Below are 24,106 nucleotides of genomic sequence, written 5' to 3'. Positions count from 1 at the left end.
TCCTCGGATAAAAACTGATTACTGAGCTACAGCATCTGAAATCGGAGGATCTCCCCAGATGGACTGAGCAATTTCACAGCTCAGTTGGCTCAGGCTCTGCCTTGCTTGGAAACCCAGGACTAAACGAGTGACTAAGGGTGGCTGTGTTTCAAAGAACCAAGCCCTCCCTGGCCTGGTAGCTCAGTTCATTAGCGCATTGTCCTGATACACCAGGGTTGTAGGGTCGAGTCCTGGTCAGGACTCATCTATGAGTAAACTAAAGAATTCATAGATCGGTGAGACAACAAATTGGTGTCTCTTTCTCTTTCTTTAAGATCAATAAATAAAAAATTAAAATGTAGAACCAAACCCTGGAGGCAAAGTGAGGCTGGCTTTGTGAGGGCAACCAGATTCTCATGGTTCACATATGGGGAAGGGGGTTAAGTGCCTGAACCATTTTCAATTGCAGTTTCTTCATTTATCAAATGTGTGTAACATTAGAAATACCTCCGAGATGGATTGTGAGGAAATAGTAATAATTACTCTTGCAAATAGAGCACTTGCTTTGTGTTCTGTGGTGCCGTGAAAGCTTTAGCTGTACGGTGTACTAAGCCCTTTACTGTTCCTGATGAGAAGAGGTACCCACTTTTATTATCCTCATTTCATAAAGCGCCGATGTAATGCACTTAACCATAGCACTCGATACAGAAAAGCATTCTGTATGTCCTTGGGAAGGAAAAAAAACCCCAAACTAATGTGGAGCCAGAACACCTGGTTCTAAAACCCAGTTTTGCTGCTGCTTTTGACCTTGGATAAAGCAAACTCTCATAACCTCAATTTTCTCATTTTCAAAATGAACTGATATAAGCAATAAGTGAAACCGAGTCTGCAAAAGCGCGGACACACCTAAAATTATGACAAAATCCTGGATAAATGTAGGTGTTTGCCAAGTATTCGAGTTGATTTTTTTTTAACTCAAGTGTGTTAGACACCAGCCCCTTTAAGTGCAGCGTTCTTAGGAGAAAGCCCTTCATTTCCACAGTTTTGTTACTTCCTTGAAGAGTCCTTCCGAAAGTCATGACCTGTGACTTTCTTGTGCTCGAAGCATTAGCAGCTTTAACTAAAAATGAAAACCCTGGTAGCTGAAGATCTTAGTTCATTTCTGGTGTTATTCATCCTCGAACGTCTGGGCCAGTTAATGAGAATGTTGCATGCGAGTGTGTTTTCACTGCATAAGGAGCACCTGCTCTTCCATCGACTTTTGTGATCTTCCTGGAAATTCTGTACAGAGGAGCACGATCCCAGTCTGTCTGCGCCAGGGTTCTAGCTTCCATCACTCCACATTCAGGGCTGGGTCCACAGGACACTCCGTCTCTGTATCTAACTGCCTTTGACCGCTAAACTGAAAGTTCAGTGTCCCTCACTTTCCTCATTAGCCTATAGCTTCTAAATTGTTTGGTGTTCCCTTTTAATGTTTTAAAATGTGCTTTCTTCAGAGTTCTTTCCTAGTAAAAATTGGAAGTTCAGAGACAAAAGAGCTCATTAGAGCCGCCCTTTCCTTTTCAAAGACAAGGTCCTTTTTCTGTGTATTAAACACGAATGCGTTTATGCAAATACATTGTAAGTGGTTTGCTGCTGATGAAGTAGATTCTATCCCTGTGGGTTTCAGTTTAGGGTTAGCCTTTTTTATTTTTTCTTATCTAAAGGAGTTTTTATTGTTAAATGTAAGTTATATAGCACAACCATGTGGTGGGCTGAATAATGCAACTCCCTGTTGGGAACCACCCTGCCTGGTATCAGAAGCTGTAACCCCCATCTAGGCTAAGGCTAAGGGAACGCCCTTGGAACCCTAAGCCAGGAAGGAGACAAAAGCTTATCTCCCTGGCAGGAACTCTGCTTCTGCTGCTTCATTCATAACTGAACCCCAAGGCTTGGTCGGTTAGCCAAAGATGGGTAAGATTCCCCAAGGGGGGAACAATCTAAGACAGGCACGATCACGTGGGAGGCCCCCAAAAGAAGGACTTTGGGGGCTACAGCAAAAGGGGGTGATGGACCCTCACTCCTCGGCTTTGATATAGCCTGAGTTCTCATCGTCTGGGAGAAAATCTCCTTATCTCTTGGTTGCCTTAGTTCCTTTGCTCCACCTAAGCCTGAAACAATGACAGGGTGGTGCAGCTCTGTGCTGAAAAGGGCGGATTCCCTGGGTGATCAGGCCTAAGAAAGAATATGTAAACTCCTGTGAATCCTACTTTGTTTAGAATGCTCTCAGTTGAATGAGAAGAGTCCAAGGAGGAAGTTAGTTTATTCCTCCAAGTTTTACAGCTCTTTGACCCTGACTCAAAATACACCGCAGAGTTCCTTGTTATCTATGGTTCCTTACTTCCTCGTAATGAGTAATGTGATTTACCTGAATTATTATGCAAAACGAGCCCAATAAAAGCAGGTTTGGATGGTAAATCAGCGCACTCCCCACTAGAGGGGGTGGCCATCCCGTCCCTACTTCTCCGCAGAAACTAGTCTATCTCTGTGCATGTTTTTTCTCACGTTTTGATGAGCCATCCGCAGCGTTCCGTGATTACTGCTGGCCGGTGACCCACACATCAACTCCCCCACCCCCGCCAAAAAAAAATCAAATCCACATCCTAATCTCCTGAACCCATGGGAATGCAGGGTTACATGGAAAGGGTGAGTAAACTTGCAGATGAAATTAAGGTTGCCAATTAGCTGACCTTAAAGTAAGAAGGCTATCCTGGATGATCCAGGTAGACCTGATACAATCACAAAGATGAGTGAAAGAGAGAGGCAGAAGAGTGGGGTTCAGAACGGTGATGCCTGAGAAAGGCTCAGCTGGCCACTGTTGGCCCTGGGGATGGAGGTGGCCACTTGCCAAGGAATGTGGGCATGTTCTAGAGCCGGAAAAGGCAAGAAATGATATTCTTCCCTAAGTCTCCTAAAGGAACACAGCCCTCCCAATCCCATGGGGACCTATTTCAGACACCTCCTGAGCTGTAAGATAATAAATGTTTGTGGTTTTAAGCACTTTATACTAACCTGTTACAGCAGCAATGGGAAACTGATACAGCATTTCAGTAATGAGTGCAATGACAGAAAACAAGTGATCCCCAGCAGGAGTCAATCAGGCTAAAACATCAACGGACTATATATGCTGGGAAACATGTAATTCTCAAAAATCATTCCCTTTCTAGCTCTTTGGTCCTCTCTTTTTGGAGATCAGAAGAAATGATCCCTATGATAATTATGTGTGTGTATGAATTTTAAAATCGAGAATCATTTAAACTTAAAAATAATTCTGGAGTCTGGTGCCCAAGAAAAGAGAAAGGAGAGAGAAAGAAAGAGAGAGAGAGAGCAAATGAACAAGGGGGCTTTAGAAGTGTTTTCAGAGAGGCATCTTGAGAACTCTACAAATATTCTTTCCACATAGCCCCTACAACTCTGTACACAAAACGTGATCCAGATAATCATTCAGACTCTTTGGAGATTTGGAATGCACTTAAGTCTAGACCTGTTGAGCTCTCATCCCCAAAGCACTGCTGTGAGACAGGAAGTGGGGGACTGCAGCTCTGAAAATACCAGGGGCCCTCTGTGGGAACCCTGTGTCTACGAACTAAGAGAACCAAGCGGATGACGTGATCTATCTATGGAAGCAGGGGCCCATCCCAAACAAGCAGGAAGGTGTCAGAGGGCCTAGGCACAGACATTGAAGGCAGGGCCCTAGACCCAGCTATAGAGCTAGTGCCCCATCCATGAAAATGCAATTTATCGTGCTTTTAAAACCACCTGCTCCATTTCTAAGGTCCCGTGAAGGTACTGCTGAGAAAAGTGGAGCCGAAGAGCTATTTTGCATGTCTAGTTAGAAGAACCCCAGAGGCTGATGGACCAGGGAGGTGGGACTAATTCAGGAGAAATAACCACTTGCTCATCTGCTTCCTGTAGCCGTGTCAAATCCGGCTTTAGATACCATTTCTCTGGCAGTCTCTGAGAATCCCACAGGCAGAAAACAGGCTGAATTCTGCTTTGTATTATTGAATCTGTCACTAGTGGATGGCACAAAGGATTGCCTGTCTCTTCTGCCTCTCATTTCTCCCTCTCCTTTTTCTTCCTCTCTTCTCTCCTTCCTTCAACTTTCCTGCTTCCTCTCACTTCTCTCCAGAGCCTCTCCCTCACCTTATCTCATTTCTTGACCTTGATCCAAGAAAGAACTTGCTATTTTCATTTACATATCAGTAGAAGTTAAAGCCACACTGCATGCTACTTTCTGAGGTATAATTTACATTTTAAATATTGTTTCTCTTTGTTTAATAGTGTTTCTCTTGTAAAAACAATACAAGACAAAAATACTGATTTTTACACATACCACCCCCCCTCGCAGGCGGGTAAGAACATTGACTCTTGAGCAAGAATTCTGGAGGTAAATTCCAACTCTGATATCTAGCATATAATTGTCTAGGAGGAAAAACATTTTCTCTTCCCTTTTATGTTCAGTAACTTGGGTCTGAAAATTAGACTAACAAAAGTCAAATTAACAGGAGAAAAAAAAATATATATATATATATGGTCTGTCCAGAAAAAGTTATTGTTAATATAAGGAGAATGGTTTGCAAGACATCAGTATAAACCTGGCAACCAAGGAGAGTGGACTGGAATGCACATGTGTGAACAATGACGACTTCACTGTCCTAGTCAGTGGGGGTGGTATATGCCGTTGAGTGAGCATGTGTACTGTGTGGCTATTGCACTCAAAATGACTGAGTGAATAGATCAACAAATCTGTATTGAGTTTTGTGTTAAGCTTGCACATTCCTCTGCGGAAACTATTCGGATGCTTCAGAAGGCCACAGCTATGAGCAGGTAGTGATTGGCAGCTTCATCATGACAGCATGCCTGCTCAGGCATCACATCTCGTGCAGAGTTTTTTGGTGAAACATCAAATCACCCAGGGGACTCAGCCCCTCTACAGCCCAGACTTGGCCCCCAGCAACTTCTGGCTTTTCCCAAAACTAAAATCACTTTTGAAAGGGAAGAGATTTCAAACCATCAATAAGATTCAGGATAATACAATGGGGCAGCTGATGGCGATTGGGAGAACTGTGTGGGGTCCCAAGGTGCCTACTTTGAAGGGGACTGAGGCATCATTGTCCTGTGTACAATGTTTATTGTACCTTGTATCTTCTGCAATAAATGTCTCTACTCTCATATTACATGGCTGGATACCTCCTGGAGAGATCTTATACAATTTTATTAATATTTCTGTGCATTGAAGTTCACAGAAAAGAAGTGAAATCCAAAGAACTCTGGGGCTTATATAGCATTTTAACAAAAGAAAGGGAGTCTGAGTTTCGAGCGATGATAAGTTGCAGGGAAGTGACTAGGAAATATATGAGGGCACCTAATGGAAGATAAGTGTTGTTTCGGTTAAGGGTGTTTATGCAGACTTATTTCGTGCTGGCTCTCCCTCTCTGCTGATAAGAGTTGCCGGTCTCTGCTTCCTGGCACTGGGCGAGGGGTTGAGGAGGCAGCTTCACAAAGGGGAATTTATGCTCCACTTTTAGTTAGATAAAAGGGAGAGCAGAGCACTCTCCCCATGCCTGCCGATTTTCAATTGCTTTCAGCTCAACATAATCCTTATGCCCAAATGGAATATTTTGGAGTGGCCTGTTCTGATCCTTTCCACAATGTTGTGCAAGTTACTTAAGCTTTTGCATTTCAGTGCCTTCATCTGTAAAAGGGATTAAAAATACTACTTAGCCTTTCGGGAAGCTGTGATGATTCAATGAGATCATTTATGGAGTGCATACAATACACGGTCTATCACATAGCACGAACTTAAAATGATTGTAAACCTAATTATAATATAACAAAGAAAAGGATAGTCATTATTATTATTATTATTATCCTTCATAATCACTGTCCTAAGGGCAGCTCAGTGCAGTGGTATGTGGCAGACACTTTTATAGAGAGAGCACATGGAAAGGGCCATGACAGGAGAGCCAAAGACGTCTCTCAAGTTCAACTGGGGAACCCAAGAATCCAGTCTGTTTAGACTAGGAAGGTCAGGAAACGGAAATTGCAGCAGGAAAAAAAAATCATAACTCATAGGAAAAGATTATGGCCTTATGAAACTTTTCAAGCTGTATTTCCAAATAATCGACTGCTAGTTTATATTAAGTTTACATACCGCACGTTGCTTTGATCGTGAAAAGACACAAGAACTCTTTTCAGGATACATCATGGGCAATGCTGCTGGAAGTTTCTTGAAGTGGAAGGTGTTCTCCCGCCATCACCAGCACTTCGTGGATGCAACAGGGCACTCCAACCAGAAAAGAAAGTCTTAATTGTTTAATGGACAGCCATATGCATATTTTAAAGAGGTCCAATGCATTTGCTAATCTTTCTGTACGAGCCCCAAGCTAAGTGAGATGGCTTGAATCCTGTCGCATTTGAGTGGAAAGCTTGCCTGCAGAATATTCAGGGATCTTTCCAGATCGTTGAGCGACCCCAAGACAGAAGGATGTGATACACTTTAGGGGAGAAGTAAGGGTTGGCCAGAGGGCAAGAATAGAGGGCACCAGAAGGGGAGAAAACCCTAAAATTAGCAGAGGCACTAAGCATCACACACCACCCTTGTCCACATTACCTGCTCGATCCTCTTCTCATTTATTTTTCAAAACCTAGATGAGACTTCTTTTTTCAATGGAACCTTCTAGATGATGCCAGCCACATTGATGCCTTGCTTCTCGTAACTCCAATTGACTGAAAGGAGAAAATGTTTCTTTTAGAAATTATTTTTTTAATTTCTTAATGTGTCATTCTGATGTCCCCTGTAGTTAATAATTCAGAAGCAATGAAGAACTGTGAGACTCAGGCCAACATTGTTTGCTTCCCAGACCCTTTGATTGAAAAGTCAGTTCTCTTCTTTGTACCTCTTTTAAGCATCAGTCAAATAAAAAGATTGGATTATTTAATCTTTAAATGATCTCTAAAGGTTTATATGAATATAAACTAGTAATCTTAAATTGAAATTTGACAACTAGTTTCTATACTCATTGTTTTTCTATCTGTATTTTTGAAAGACAATATGTAGATAGGTAAATTCATCTAACTTTAACATTTTTAACTTTGTTAGTGAATATGTGTAAAAATTTTAAAATAGTGCCTGACATTTATAAGTTCTCCCTAAATGTGAGTAGCTATTATTTTGGGAGTAAATCAGGTGTAAACCCTGGTTGCACCCCTTATTGAATGCGACTTTGTAAAAGTAATTTAATCTCAATGACCTTTGGTTTTTATTTATTTATTATTATTTCTGTTTTGAAATAGGGATAATAACACGTAACTCTGGTGTGGAGCAGCAGTAAATGAGTTTATACATGTAAAGTACATAGCATGGCTTAGAGTTAAGTGGGCAGGAAATGCTAGCTTATCCTGAAAGACAAAACTGCTGGACATGCCTTACAGAGTAAAGAAAGGTGTGGTCTTTGGAAGGAGGAGGAAAAGCAGGTCGTACTTTAATGCAGCCAACGGGGCTGAGGCTTGCAAGTTCCTGCAACGAAGTGACAGAACTGTAATCTGGATTTTTTTTTCTATAATATGCAGCCTTCTTTTCTGAAATGTCCCTAGGAAAACACTGTTCCCCAGGTCTCTCCGATTTCCTTAAATTTGTCAGAAACTCTTTGATGACACTATTACCTTACAAGATTCATGCAAAAAGCTCTGGTATCCTTTGAGAGCCAGGAGACCCTAGAAATGGAGGCAACGGGAAGAGCTCAAAACAGTCGTGGTAAAGGGACCTGGACAGATAGGGAAAGGCTGAGCCGCCAAGACCTCGGCTGCTGGGTCCTACACGAATGCCGTTGTCCCGAAGGGAAGTCCTGCCTAGAGCCAACCAAATCTTATCTGTGGGTATTTACGTGAGAATTATTGGGATTTCTTTCCTGGAAAATGGGTGTGCCAATTTTAAAACACGTAGTTTAACTTTGTAAATCAAGAGATTAGATGAAAAATATTTGCTGAAATCTTCTGAGGGGTATTAAAGGGAAGGATGAATTTGGGAATTAGACACAGGAATGTTTGAATTCAAGAACTATTACATGTTAGTGTGTGACCTTGGACAAGTCACTTCATTCCGTACCTTAGTTTTGTTTTTTGTTGTTTTTTTTTTTATTTAACAATAAAGTGGCATTACAGCTGACTTGACCTAATTAATTCTTGTAATTTTCTTTTTAAACCTTTGACTTCCTATAGCTTTACGTTGTCAGGAATTTCAGAGAAATGTTACTTAAGGCGTATTTTCTCATCAACTGCTGAGAACTGTGTCCCCTTCACTTGCTTGCTGACATAAGTGTAAACAACATGATTAGATGGGCAAGTGGTTGAGCAGATTGATAGAAACGCATCTTCCTTAAACATATTATAGGAAATAAAATGCACCATTATAAGAGCCCAATTGGTGGCCTGAGTGCATTCCTGGGGCCCAGGGAGGAAAAACTGCCTATCGGTGGGATCGATGAGGAAGTCTTCATGGGGGAGAGACAAGAACTAGACCCAGGAGCAAGGAGAAGTGTCAGGGCCCATGAAGCACACAGTCACTGTCACAAGCGTGTGTTTGCAATATAGTCTTTCCTATAAGTCAGCCTTCAGTCCCCACTTAGGTCACCAGAGCCGGGCCTTAAGACCCAAAAGTGCTGAGCTGCCTGTGCCCAGTCCCACAAGTGACACGGGCACTGAGAAATAGCAGGGAGCCAACAGAGGTTACTATGCTAGTCATTCGGACTTTAATAATGCAGCTTCACTCAGCTTTTATTAATGCAGATTCACTCCAAATCCATGGTAACCGAATAACAATACTAATCACTCAGAAACAATCAGTATCAACAACTCGCAAGAGAATTGGGAGATGATGAACCCAAGTCCCAGAGTGTTGGTCGTCTGCAGGTCTGGTTGAAATAGCATGGCAGGCAAGGGAACTGTAAGCATCTTACGAGGAAGGATCTCTGGAGCCAGGTGGGCAGCAGGGCAGACAGAGTCCTAAGTCCAGCAGGGCAGAGCCTCCGGAGGCCAATGCCAAGGGAGATCAGCGTGGCATTGAGCAGCACCCTGGTGCGTGGAGCTCAGCCATCTCAGCAGTGGTCTGGAGCCTGCCTCAGTTTTAACACTTGAGAGTAGGGCACTCCACCCTTCTGGGTCTTTTGATGGGTAAGTGCCTTGGCACTCATGATGGCAAGTGGGGAATTTCCCCAGGAGCCTACCTCTGAGTGGTCTTGCTCTGCAGACACTGTTCTGGTCATGCATGTAGATATCTTAGGTGTGTCTCCCTACCAGATGCGTCTAGTGTGACTTACGTCACTTCCTTCTTAACCCAAAATGCCATGGCTGACTGGCAGCCACCTTGGTTGATATGAGTGACTAACTCAAAGCTTGTGTGTGATGTACAACTTCTAAGGATGACGAAAGCCTCCATTGGTGATGGGGACCTCCTCCTGAAAGTCTTTGTCCTGTTACTACCACTCACCTTTCTCCAAGGAGAGCTGGTTTTCCCTTCTTGTGTTTCCGGTCTTCTCTATAGAACCGTGTCTTCAAGAGCTGGTGCATGTATTGACTGCATTCAATTTTACGCCTGCCTCTGTTAACCTGCAAGTCCCCGAGGTGTAGGTTTGGGCATCGTTTGCTATTTCATCATTTTGGACCATTCTTAGCTCATAGTAGTAGCTTAATAAATGTTAATGAAGAACTGAATGGATGAGTAGATACTTATTGTCTATTAAGTGCTATGCCCCCAGCTTTGGCAAGTAAATTAACTTCTCTATTCTTCCGTTTCTTCTATAAAGTGAGCTGTGGGGGTGAGTTAATTGTCGATAAATCACTATAATACTAGTGATTTGACTAGGCACATAGTCAATTCTCAGTAAATACTTATTATTATGAACACATTGAATTCCCAGGATTCCCTTTAAGTGGAGAAATTTAAAGAAAGCATTCAAGCACAATAGTATAATTGCATCTTCACAGAATAAAAACTATTTTCCGAGAGGGTGTCTTGCAGAAAATTACACAAGAAGAAAAGTAAAAATAAAACAAAACAGAAATGCCCCTCCCCCGTGTCTAAGATATTCCTCAGAAGCCCCGTGTTTGTCAGTTCCAGGGGCTAACAGTCCTTCGCATGCAAGATGCCCGTGTGCACCCTAACTCTCTTCAGCACTACTGTGGGGCTGGGCATCAGAGGAGTGGAGGTCACAGGCAGCATGGTGAAGCCAGCGTGGTCCTGGGCACAGCCCAGCGTGGTCCTGGGCACAGCCCAGAGTCCATCCCGTGCCTGAGCTGCTTGCCTAGTTTGGTGTCAAATACCCCATGGGATCCTTTGGGACAGCACAGCCCACGCCTCCCTGATGAGAGTCACCTAGTTTCTGGTTTCAGGAACACAAACTCCCTGATCTTCTGAATCAGACTCTTGAGTGTTTTCAACAAGCGCCTGGGGTGATTTTTATCAGCAGGGAAGTTGGTGAAACTTCGCTTTGGAGACAGACTGAAGCAAGACTTCCAAGGATGCTAGTGGTCCTCACCTTTCAGGGGGCAGTTCCTTAACATCAGTGTTCTTACAGGGGTTCTCCTCTGCCCCACCCTCCATCCATGCATGTTTGTAAACATAAGGACTAAATCAATTCCCCACGTGTCAGCCTGGACCAGAACAGTCCCAGGGGAGTAGCAGGTGGGGGGCATTGTGGATGCTGTTCCGTGACCAAAGAGGCTGAATCACGGAATTTTTGCTCCTGCACTTTTCTCCCTAAAGCTGACTACTGGCTTCCCTGGGGGCTTTTGGAAAGGGGCTATAGTCACCAGTCACTGAAATGGATGATTTTCTAGCATCCCAAGAGGGGTGCTGAGCTCTCACAGTGCAAGCTCTGGGAAGAGAGAGCAGCTGCTCAGGCAAAAAAAAAGGGGGGGGGGGGGGGGGGGGGGGGGAAACACGCAAGCTTCCCAGGCAGCAAACTAGAGCACAGAGAGCCCCGCGCAGCCCCGTGTCGCTTATTCAGCGTGGAGTGCCACCGTGCTCTCCCCGGGGCAAGTTTCCTGGGAGTGTCCCTCCTCTCCACCCGCACAGCAAAGTCTCCAGCTCTCCAACAGATGTCTCTTTCGCAGCTCTGAAGTCCAAGTACTCACTGGCTGCAGCAGCACCGAGTCCTCAGCCCAGCGCGCGCCGCGGGTTGGGGGACCCCAGCAGGCAAATGCCAACATCAGCATGAGAGGCTGGACCTCAGCCCAGCTCAGTCCTCACCCCGGGCGGCTGCTGCCTGGCCCTGCGCTTCTGAGAGGAGCGGCTCCCTTTCCCCCCTCAGGAGTCTTTGTTCCAAGCCAGATATTGCTGGGATTCTCACGTTAACTCTCTCCACTCCAAAGGGGTCCAGAGGCTGGGATGCTCTGCCCTCCTGAAGGATGTTGACTCTCGAGTGGGAGTCCGAAGGACTGCAAACAGTGGGTATTGTTGTGATTATATGTGCATCTCTGAAGCTGCTTCATTTGCTGGGACTGATTGATTTTTCCGAAGGTAAAGTGGTCGCTCCCAGTGTGTGCCGTTGGTCAGGTCTGGCTCAGAGCTGGATACAGGCGCCGCAGAAGTTGAGGCTTAATAGCCAATGTGAAAGTTTTAAAATATGCATGCTTGCCACGGAGCAGCCTAGTAACAGACGGTTCGTTTCTGTTTACCCAGATATTGGACGTTGGGAGGGAAGGGGTTTTGCATCATTATCTTTCTATTTGAAACCTGTTGGTGTTTAGGGTGGTGATGTTATGGGTTAAATATATGTCCAAGGTGGGAAGTGAGGATTCTTTCCTGTGGGGTGATAATACAGGTTGGGTTTTGGTTGTCAAGTTCATGTTGGCTACCACTCCTTAAATGTCATTAGTAAGTCCGTCATCTGGAGCAGTGCCCTGATTTGTGAGTGAAATACCTGTGTGTGCCTCATTAGTTAGGAGGTATGGGGGTGGAGCTGGGTGGCTGGTGATGATATAAAATGGGTAAGCTTTTGACTTAAAGTTGAGTTACTGGGTGCTTAGCAAAAATGTATTTTGGATGCTTAACCTGCAAAAGTATTTCATTTCTATTTCCCAGTGAGCCACTTTGCTCATTTTTCTGGGAACAAATAATACACAGAAGACAACACTGTTGCTACCAATAAATATTTTATCCACCTAATATTAACTTTACTACCTAAATGACTTTTATTCTTTAAAGAGAAAAGAGAAAAAAATGTTGACTAACTTTGCTTTAACAATGTGTGTGTGTATACACACACATTTTTTTATGAAATAATTTTTCTACTGAAGTAACATGCTTTGAATCATTTCAATTTCTATCATTTAATGTCAATTTCACATCCAAGGTTTCCTTTTTTCTCAAGTGAAAGAGTGGAGTTCCTGAGACACTTTCTAATGTTCCCTCCTAGGAAGGAAGTGATCTTTCATTGCCGAGTTTTTTAATGAATATTTACTTCTCTAGTCTGTCATGTTGGAAGTTGATGGAAATATTTAAGCCCACCTGTGCTATATAGTCTTTCTAACTGAGACCTGATAGCTAACATGACATCATCTCAAACCACATCTGGTATACAAGTTGTTTCTGGCAACATGTTAGTAATGATCAATGTGTCTTGTCTACGGAAAGTCCTTTGATGCTACAAAGTGGGCTCCTTAGGTGTTAATTGTTTAGCCCAGTAGAAGAAAATAAGGAGCTGTCATGTAATTTTCATGCCTTCTTTTAAGTAATCTCTGACAAATTCTGTTTAGGCATACGTGAGAATAATATTGTAATGGGATTAAATAAAGCCTTGGAAGTTAGTTTCTTCCTTTTCTCACATTACACGGTAGTTTTATTTACTTCCTAGAAGAGAGCAATGCATAATCAGCTTCTCCAAGTGCTAGACAATCCTCTGCATTATTTTGAGGTTCCTGCCTTAGTACACTAGTGTTGGTGTCATAATAAAATACAGATACAATAACTTCAATTTCTATGAGTGGGGTAATTTGCTTCTGTTTGATTTTGTCACCATATTAGTTTTTGCCCTCTGGACTCGGTTGAGTCACGGCCCCCAACTTTATTGCACTGTACTCAAGTTGATGAAGTGGTCTGGAAAGGGAACCTCCATGGGGGGATTTGTGGAAGTTAGCTTTCATGTAGGATAGCACACAGCTCTTTATTGCCAACGTTGGTGATGTGGACACTTACAGTCAAATGTCCTAAGTTTAAGACTCATGCTATTGACTCAGCTTTTACTCTTTAGGTCTTGTTTTATGTCACCTAGAGTTGAAGGTTTTCAGATGAAAACTTCCAATGTGATTTCCAACAACAGGAGAAGTAGACTTCTCCAACTAGAATCATAGAATTTTTAGCTAGTCTGAAACATCTTTCTTGGGCTGGATATCCATATTCATACCCAAATAATATCCATATTCATATATAAGCCTATATTTCAGTATACACACACACATATATTTATAGATGTACCTACATATTTATAGGTATTATGTAAAATGTGCAGAAAGCTAGGTAAACTGGATTCAATGTATAATCCTTGATCATACTAAAATACAAAGATGCAGGTTATACAATACTGGAGGTATAACCTATATATATTTGCTTGACAAATGAGTCCTTTTTGGTTCTGAAGTACCTGTTAGAACATGGTGGTCTAGTCCATCCTTCTCATTGGACTTTGGAGATGACTGCTGCCTAGATAGGTTAAGTGGTCTATCAGAAGGCAAACGAACTCAGGGCAGAGACAGGACCAGAACCAAGGGCTGCTGAATCGTATGTGCTGTTCCTACTACAACACTCTTTTTATTTGTTCCTCTTCTCTGATATGGAGAAAGAGGATTAATGAGAACACACACAGAAAATTTAGTGAGTTTCTGAATTCCTGAACTGTCCACTAACAACACCCTATGAAATATGTGAAGAAAATACAGTGATAGGAAGTAATACTACCTAATAGACACTTAACTTCTACAAGTCTTTCATCCCAACCCAAGTGAGGTCGCCAAGGATGGCATATAATCAGGCCAAGCCAGGCCACCAGCTGTTGTCATAGAGACGGGGTTAGGACAAAGACAAACCAAGTGGTCTTCTGACTACCTTTTCTCTAAGGTGCACTGAATTTTGACTACCTGTGACTCATGGTTAATACCAATGAATGGCCAGTCCAAGTAGAATCCAGTAGCGAGACCAATAAGATCATGGAAATTCTGGCTAGGTCCCTGTCTGTGTTTTCTCAGATGATGTCACTTAGACTTTGTGATCACCAGGCAGGTAGAGGAACAAGAAAAGAGGCAGTTAAAGAGCAAGGCGCAAAACATTAGATTACCAAGTCCTTCATCCTTTCTACCTGAAAATGATAAAATGACCAATAAGAGCCATCACAATGTGGATTACTAAACTTTTCACTGACACTACACTGCCTACAGAATATGGTCAGAATAAAGCCAGGAAATTAGCCATTCCTGTGAGGGGGAGAAGTGAGGATGATGAGGTCCAGAGCAGAAATCTGTGCTTCTCTGAGGCAACATTCAACTTGTATACTGTTCTCATGAAGCAATCAATGATTCTCCACTGGTACTACTGTGGAGTATTTTCTACAGTGTGACTCCATGCATAGATTAATTTAGAAAATGCTTCTGAACCTATTGGAATGAGAGGGTCCACGTTAGTGTTGGGATAAAGCACTGTTACCTAAGTATTGTCATCTACAATTGTGGTGAGAATTAGCTATGGAGAGAAAAGAGTTAAGAGAAACACTTGTGCTCTTACTTAAATTAGATTCCAATTTTGATAAAGCCCTTTTTATAAAATAATTCTCTTTCAATTGAAATTCAAGGTTTAAGAAGCAAAAGCAATTTACAGAAAGGATTAAAATGACTAATGGGATTTTAATACAATGATTAGACGTTTTAAACACATCCATTTATTCATAAGGAGAATAGGAAGAATACTCACCAGATTAATCTCATTATTTCAAAGTTTAGCATGAACTATATGTCTTACTGAATTCTAAATACCATATTTTCCCATGTATAATGTGCACTTTTTTGCCCATATTTTTCAGGGAAAAATAAGGATGTACATTATACATGGGTAGTACTAATTCTGTATCTATATAAATGTTTTTTTTTTAGATTTTATTTGTTTATCTTTACAGAGAGAGGAAGGGAAGGAGAAAGAGAGGGAGAGAAATATCAGTGTGCGGTTGCCTCTCACGCACCCCCTCCTGGGGACCTGGCTCGCAACCCAGCCCTGTGCCCTGACTGAGAATCAAACTCGTGACCCTTTGGTTCAGAGTCTGGTGCTCAATCCACTGAGCCACACCAGCCAGGGATATATAAATATTTTTAATTCTTTTATTTATTTTTATGTGTTAACAGTGTAACTCTAGAAAATGATAATGATATCCATATACAAAATAATACCCTAGAATATGATATTCAGTTTTGTTTCTAAATAGAAATAAATTAAAAATAAATAAATAAATAATTGAATTACAAAATTACAATGAAAGTTTTCTTCCTGAAAGTTTAAACCAAAAACATGGGAGTGCATTGTACATGGCAAAACACAGTATGTGCAGAGTTCTCTGGCAGGCACTGACCGAGAGCGTTGCAAAGGAATGTGCCCTCACCAAGCTTTCCTTCTAGTCAGGGAGGCCAGTTACCAAACAGACAGAAGGGATACGTGCTTGGCATAAGCCTGAGAAGTGGCATGTAGAGGGCAGACGGAGTGGTGCATTCTGGAAAGGGCTCAAGGGAAGGCTTCCTGGGGAACAGGCGGTCACATAGGACCTCGCAGTGGGTGGAAACTTCCCCAAATGGGAGCACGGGGAGAAAAGATTTCAGCCTAAGCAAAGAGCTTGGATTGTGACCCGAAGCACTGGCAGGAGGTGGCTTCCGTGAATCAGGGCGGTGGCTTGTGGCACGTGGGAGTGGGAGTGTTGAAATGGGAGGTGTGGCCGAAGCACCCACTTGGGATGCAGACAAGCGTTTTAGGAGGGTCGGCCTGGGAGCATGTGGAGACGAGTTCAGAGGCAAGAGGATGGAAGCAGAGGCTCCAGTTATGCTTATGGAACAGTTCACCTGAGAGACAACAGGGGCAAAAATCCATAAAGTGCCATCCTCAGTAAAATACTTAGTGTAAGTGGTCAATTTCTAGCTTTTCCATAAATTCATGTTTGACATAATATCCTTGGTCTGTACCTGTTCTAACATGGCATAATTGTATTTCATTTCAGAGCAACATGTTTGGCTTTAAATATATTTCTCATGAGAAAAGAAAGAAATGTGGGACACACCGAGGTTGTAGCTATAGATACAAAAGCTCCATTTAAGGTGGGAACTATGAAATTCTGGTGGGTGTATCTCACTTCTTACCAAGTCCCTAATTATTCTGAACTCTTTATTTTGGAAAACTATATGCATGAAAAGTGTAGCAAATAGCATAAGGAGCTTCTGTGTACCTGTCGTCCAGCTTCAATAATTCCCAATACTTGGCTATTTGTGTTTTATCAATGGCTTGTCTTTAAAAGTAGGGTTTTTTTATTATATGAAATTTTCTGGGCTCTCTGCTAGGCCCAGGATACAAAGATGCATTAAAGATAGTCACTACGCTCAAGGAACTCCCAGTTGTAAATGGAGATGGGGAATATAAACAAAGAAACTGCAATACATTTTAGTGGGTAGATAGATACAAGTCAGGCTAAGATATAAAAGAAAAAATGAAACACTACTGAGTCCAAGAGGAAGAGATAGAAGTGATCAGAGATGACTCTCTGGAGGAGGTGGCTCCTAAGCCGTTTTTTTTTTTAAGATTTTATTTATTTATTTTTAGAGAGGGAAGGGAGGGAGAGAGAGAGAGAGAGAGAGAGAGAGAGAGAGAGAGAGAGAGAGAGGGAGAGAGAAACATCAATGTGCGGTTTCTGGGGGTTATGGCCTGCAACCCAGGCATGTACCCTGGCTGGGAATCGAACCTGGGACACTTTGGTTCCCAGCCCGCTTAGCTGGGTTTTTATGGATGAAGAGAAGTTTATTGAATTCAGGCGACAGAAAGGCACTTGTGCAAGTTCTGCATAAGGACACAGAGCCAATAAAGTTGGTAAAGGGGAATTGGTACAGTTTTATTCCTTCTCCTTGATCACATAATTATCCCCATTGTCTAGCACAGCGTTTGGTGTGCAGAAGACACTCGAAAAACTATGGCATGAGCATCATTTACCCTCATTCGGTGAGAGAGCCAGTGCATTTGTACTGGAGCTACATAATTAAGGGACTCCTGTACCTCTTTCAAGTTTCCACAGTGGCCTGGAACTGTCGATTAGTGGATTATGATCTTTTACTATTTTTTTCCACTGGTAAGATTTCACATCAAAATTAGAGATACCCACACTCCAAAGGTATTAGGGGCAGCTGTTCATTAGAACCCCATGGCCCTGGGAAACAATTTCGAACGAGACATCCCGCGGTGAGATGAAAAAGCCCAGCTTTAAATGGACTCCAATTTGGCTGGGAAAATAGCTCTTTCCATTTCATAACTAGGAAAAAAGACCCTTAGGTGTCTGACTAAAACTGAAAGAATATGTATTACGCTCCCGCTCTATGAAGAGGAACGGTGGACAGGAGGGTATTTTACTGTCATTAAGAAGTTTCAAAGTAGTGAGAGACCAAACAGCTCCTGAATAACTAAGACAAGACTTAAAGTGTCTGGTGAGCGGAAGCAAGGCCTTCAGAAAACTAGAGAGAAGAGCCAACCCATCCATCCAGTAGGAAGACGTCAGGGAAGGTTGGGTGGAGATGGTGACCGTTGAAATCCGAGGAGTTGAAGGATCAAAACACTTTAACAGGTAAAAACTGGGAGCTAAAAATCAAAATTTAGACTGTAATTTTTAATAACGCAGCAGTTTTCTGAAGTCGTTGTTTGTAATCAGGTTGATTCTACAGAGCCCATTAATCAGCTTAAGATATCAAGTTTCTGCTCTGGCCCTGCCAATGTGTTTGGTACTGACCGGTTTGGGGACCCTTCTTTTCAGTTTTGCTTACTTTGGGAGCCCAATCTCCAACCCAGCTGGAAGCAGGGAGCTGGAATCTTACGAGGGAGGAGGGATGAGTGTACATTCATTGGCTTGTACATTTCAATGACCTCCAGCCAAAGGCCACCAGGAACATACCTATTTTTGAACCATTTGTCTTTGTTACTCTTTGAAGAGAGGGAGCATACACACCATGGAGACCTGTAGGGCATCTCAGTAAAAGGGTGTTAGAAAGAATTTGTGGGACTTGAGCTTGTGCTGGGGAATTTATGATTTAGGAAGTAGAGCTTTGATCTGGAGTAGATGCGTCAAAAAGCCAGGAACATTCTATGACTTGGCATCTTAAATGGTATCTATAAGTAGTGAATACTAGGCAGAAGCTAAAGCTGTAATTAACAAGGAAGCAAGCTATATTAGCCAAGATGTGGACTATTTGGTTATTTTTGTGGTTTAAACAAAGGTTATGTTTTTATGGCATTGTTTTTGTCTTGATCAATCATAGGTAGAGTCATCTTGTCTGATGTTGGTATTTTGTAAAATTGCTTATATTCAATAAGAGAGTGCTGAGGCTTAGCTGATAAGCCTGCGCATCTCCCTCAGGATGTCAGAAGCTGCTTTGTCCTCACACATGGTGAGGAAGAGGGAGGAGTAAGGTGAGGGGCAGGTCCACAGACCACACAGCAGACAAATCTGAGTGTAAACCCTGATCTTCAACTTCAAAAAAGTTACTTAACCTTCCTGAGCTTGAGCTTCTTTTTCTGTACATTAAGGCTAATAAACCCAACCTTTCAAGACTGTTATATGGAATACAAAAGTATGAGTGAAATATCTGGCTCAGTGCTTGGAATATGAACAGGAGCCAATACTTTTGTTTCTTGTGATCATGTCAGGATAGGAAAACATGCTCAAATTCTTTGAGTTCTATCAGTGTTTCTCAAGCTTTACCTGGTGTCAGCATCACCTGGAAGACTCGTTAGAACACAGATTGATGGGCTCCATCCGAGGAGTTGCTGATTCAGTGCATCTAGGCGAAGGTCTGAGAATTTGCATTTCTAATAATTTCTCTCGTTTGTCTGCTGCTGCTGATGCACAGACCACCATTTGAGAACCACTGAGTTAGATAATAAGTCTGAAAGGCCAAACCCGTGGTGTTTGCAATGTGTTCTTCACTGAGCTCTTTGGCCCCTGCGGAACTTTATTCTAATGATCGAACTTGTTCTACAGTAAGCATTTTAGGCTTGTGGGCCACGTAGTTTGTAGTCAAGACTCCATTCTGTTGTTGCGGCACAACAGGTACACAAACGAATGAGTGCAGCTATGTTCTGATAATGATTTGTGGATACTTAAATATAAATCTCATGCCATTTTCATGTGTCACTAAATATTATTTTTTAATCATTGTAAATGTGAAATAATGCTTAGCTCAAAGATCATACAAAAACAGGCAGCAGGCTAGACTTGGTCTATTGCTATAACTTGCCAACCCCTGTATTAGACTTGGCAATAAAGAAACCCATTAAGAAGAGGCCCCTGGTTGGCGACATACTGCCTTTGGGAAACTTATTTAGATTTTTTTTTTTTTGAGCCCTCGGTCTCCCTGAGCAGATGAAGGTCTAGTGCGTCCTTTGGGGTTGATGGAATTATCTGCTCAATTAGCAAGTGATTTGAATTACCAAGCATGTGTTTGTTCAATAAAGTGTCTTTCCTTTCCCTAATCCCACATGTCTAGGCCAGTTGAGAGGGTTGTTATATGCACTGAGCTGTCCACAGGATTTTGTCATACAGTGAGTAGTGCTAGGGCTAGGCAGAGTGATTTGGGTCATCCTGCCATCGATTTTCATTTTAGGTTTTACTGCCTCTCAGACAAGATGGAATCATATCCTCTTTTCATTAAGGTTATAAACCATTATCTAGTGGGTGTGTTAAGGACACATTTCAACTGTTCAAAGCAAACTGGTCCTCAGAGTATTATATTACACTGAGCCTTTTGTGTTCTCCTGAAAATGAAAGATATATAAATAGTGGGGAAGTTAATGTTCTTGGAAGTGAGGCAGGTCTGAAGTCAGATAACTGTTCTGCTTTATACAGGCCACATGGTTTTGGACAAAGGTACATAGCCATGCTGAACTTCAGTTCTCTCATATACAAAACGGGGACAATGACAGTACTTACTTGGTAAGATTATAACGAGAAGTAAATTAAGCATTACTTGTTCAAGTCATGCTTAGCACAATGTCTGGCGTACAGGTTCAGCAAATATTGGGTATTTCTTATAGCGCCAGTGTTATTTCTGTCATTGATCTTCACATCCGTTGTACCTGTCAGTAAACATGGTCATTCATGCAATCGTCCACTGAGAAAAGTTTGTGTACCCACTGTGCTAGTAATTGGGAGCTTAAATGCATAGTGTTGGCTAAGAGGGCCTTACATACAAATAAATGTGCAAACAAGTTGGTTTAGTAAATAGCCCTGGTTTCTCATCTGTGCAAGGATTAGAAGGATGTAAAACAGACACTGACCACTCCTATTTAGAAGTGGGAGGAGCATCAGACAATTGCTCGTTAAGATGACCTTCGAGCTGAATCTCGGTGATACATTAGCACTCAACGTCATGCGTCCTTGGGAAACACTGATGCTTGATAAAACCTAGTTTCGCGTTTTCCAGGATATGTCATGTGGATCCCAGTTTCTAACTCCTGGCTCACATTACTCTCTTCCTCCCCCGCCAATGCCTTTTCTTACCCAAATGCCACTCATATTTTCCCATTTCAGCTCAGATCGAAACTTACCCTCTCTTCTATAATATTGCTTTTCTTCTCTGATCTTACTTCGCTGAGTCCTGAAATATGTTGTACGATAATATAGCACTTGATAATAATAAACCTTCATGCGGTCTCCCCCAAATCACTTCATTTGTGTTACTTCATTTTCTTCTCAGCTACAAATAAGGAACCACTGTACTTCCATACAGAGTAAATTTTCCTTATATTCCCACAGTGTCCAGAGCAGTACAAAGTGTATCCCAGAGGCTCAACAAATACTTATCAGTGGCTATGTCAGCTGCAACTTTGATGGATTGTCCATTTGCATCAGTATATTTGTCTTATTTGACTCCTATATCCATCCAATCTGCCTTCATAGTGTTACAAGAGAACTTTCTTAAAACATGAGGACTGAGCTCACGTTCAAGATTCTTCTGTATCACTTACAAAACAGAACTTCCTTGTCCCTGCATGTGATACAGTGGATGGAGACCTGACCAGTGCCTACCTGTCCAACCCATGTCTGGTCACATCTCCTTGCTCCTCCTCTGCCCAACTTCAAGTCCCTAAGACCCCATGCTGCCTCCAGCTACCATTCTGTTGCATATACTGTTCTCTCTTCCAGAATTCCACCCCTTCCTCAGATGCCTGGAGACATCTTTTTCACCTTCAGCTCTTAGTTTGTACTGTTCCTTCTCTGAGAAGCATTTCTGGTCTCCCTCAGTGAGCACAGCTCTGGTCCTGAGGCCTCGCTTTCTTTCCCCACACTCTCCTGTGCCCGTCTGGTGCTCCAGCGCAGTCCCGTCGTCCTTTCCCAAGCTCCCCGTGTTTTTTCATGCCTCATGCCTTTGCTCTCAGTACCAATGCTCCCTTTCCTAAAATACAAATCCCATTGGTCTTCACCTGATTAACTCCTTATTATCTTTTCAGCTCAGCTCAGGATCCATCTGTTCCAGAAAGCTTCCCTTGAACCACCTCGTTGGCTTAAGTGCCCATTGCTATTATCCCAAAGCACTCAGTCTTTGCACTTCAAACTACATTAAGTTTTTGATTTCTGTGTCTGTCTCTTTCGCGAAACTTCCAGCACCCCATAGGCAGGGCACTCATCTCTATGTCTCCTGTGCCCTGTGGGAATGAGCGGATGGATGGGTAGGTAACTGTTAGGCATGTCTATTCAGAGGTCCTGGTACTAAACAGCTCAGAGTTTCCATGGAAATTTTGAATTGATATGCTTTTAAAACACGTTTTAGTCAGTTTCTCAACCTCAGCACTATTGAGTGAGATCATTATTCTTTTGTGAGTGTTGCCCTCTGCCTTATAGAGTGATTGGCAGTATCCTGGGATGCTACCTAGCAAATGCCAGTAGCTCCTTCACCCAAATTGTGGCAACCAACGTTGCCTTCAGGTGCTGCTGAATATCCCAAGGGGGAGGAGCGCAGGCAGAATCACCTGCCTCCACATTGAGAACCAATGGATTGAAGTATGGTCAAGCATGGTTGGAAAACCTTTTTTAGGTACATATATTCATAAATCATTGAATGGAGTTGAAGTGTGAAAACAACCTAGCATTATTGGAAATCCTTGAAAACCAAAACTGAATATTGGAAATAGGTTATGTTTTTTATGACAAAAGTAATAAATAATCATTATGGAAAGTATATAAATATAGAAAAAAAATATGCAGAAAGTACCCCTAGTTTCACCATTCAAACAATAACCACTAGTAATATTTTTTAGAATAAACACTAGTAATATTTTTATTTAAATACATACTTTCAGTTTTTTCCACATTTAGATTTGTTTCTTTAAACTTACTAATGCTGTGTGTATCATGAAATTTATTTTGCTTTAAGTTCAATATTAGGGTATAAGTATTTTTATATTAGATTACAGATCCTTCAAAAACACTTTAATGCCTATGTTATATTCTGTAAATTGTGTTATAATTTAGTTATCCTGACTCTAGGGCATATAAGTTATTTGCATTTTTTTAGTACTTGAAAAATTCTGTAATAAAATCTCTGTGGGTAAAGTCTTATAGATTTAGAATTATGTCCTTAAGATAGGGTCTTAGAAGAAGAATTAATGGAATAAGAGAATTAACTGTTTCAAGTCCCTCGGTGTAAATGCGAGGTCACTTTTCTCTCCAAAGGGTCACGCACATTTGCTGCTCCCCTGAAAGCTGGAGTGCCAAGTGGTTTGTGCTTATTGCACTGTCACGATGTGCTATTAGGGGACATTTTGAAGGTGGACACCAAAGACCATGTTGGCAAGCTCAGTGTTAAGAAACCATGTCTTAGCGCAGGACTGCTAAAGTCTTTTAAACCAACCTTAGGAATCCTAATTTTGTGCAGACGTGAAATCCACATTGTAGCCTGAACACGGTCTTCCTGTTCTGTTCTCGTGCGGGTCAGAATGCACTCCCTCCACGAAATGGTCTCAGCCTTTCATGGGTCATCACACCCATCTCAACCACCAAGAATGGTGCTTAGTGGGCACCAGGTTTTTATGGACAGAGAACAGATGACATAGTCTTTCACTAGATGAAGTAACTGTTTGGTCCTTGTGGATTTAGGAGAAAAGTTGTCATGCATAAAACCATTGCTGTACACACCCAAACTTCCTGAACCTTATTAATAGTTGCATTTCACTTCAGTGAATTTAAACAGCAGGGAGAGAGAGTAACGTCTCTTTTTACAGGCATGGCCATGCACATCTCAAGTAAAAGTCTGGTGTATCTGGTTCATGTGACAAGGTCTGGAATGAAGAACCATAGGTATTTTGAATAGGAAGATGTGAAAGCCTACCCAGGTAAACTCTCTCATATCACAGGTCACGTTAAGGAATGAATCACACAAAGTCCCTTCATTAACTCATGATAGAGCTTGACTGTAGACATGGAACATCACTCAGGTTAGGAGATGCCGAGCCTTGAAAATGGACAAAAAATATCAAATCTGGACCCTGAATCATTCTGGCTGTGTGTCCTGTGCAAATCACCAAAACTCTCTGAACTTTAATTGTCTCACGCATCAGATAGAGATCATCTTAATGCCAACTTCATAGGTTTTCATAGATCTTCACATTTATAGAGTGATTTTGAGAGAGAATAACTCGGAGACAAGGCACACATCATATTTTAACTTAAATTTTCTAATGAAGACTTCAGTCCCCCCTCTTCTTACATAAATCCTGGTAGAAAGGATTTCAAACATTATGAACAGAGCTGCCAAAAACTCAATTTTTTAATGCTGATTCTGAATATTTTATGTTGCAACTTTTACAAGG

General features: G+C 42.0%; 1 protein-coding gene across 6 annotated transcripts in view; it reads left to right on the top strand.

The window, feature by feature from the left end:
• KCNIP4 (potassium voltage-gated channel interacting protein 4) overlaps positions 1-24,106 on the top strand; it is a 927,129-nt gene that overhangs the window by 737,212 nt on the left and 165,811 nt on the right. The window contains exon 1 of one of the 6 annotated variants that reach the window (XM_028506526.2): positions 11,025-11,539. The exons of 4 other annotated variants lie outside the window; for them this stretch is intronic. In XM_028506526.2, coding sequence (XP_028362327.1) covers positions 11,428-11,539 — 112 coding nt within the window. In that variant the 5' untranslated portion in view covers positions 11,025-11,427. Of the gene's footprint in view, positions 1-11,024; positions 11,540-24,106 lie in introns of those variants that run through there. One more of the 6 variants, XM_036019314.1, reaches the window with a different exon arrangement.

This window comes from Phyllostomus discolor, chromosome 1 (assembly GCF_004126475.2).
Source record: "Phyllostomus discolor isolate MPI-MPIP mPhyDis1 chromosome 1, mPhyDis1.pri.v3, whole genome shotgun sequence".
NCBI lineage: Eukaryota > Metazoa > Chordata > Mammalia > Chiroptera > Phyllostomidae > Phyllostomus > Phyllostomus discolor.
The sequence above is the reverse complement of the archived record's forward strand: the minus strand, read 5'-3'. Positions and strand labels throughout refer to the sequence as shown.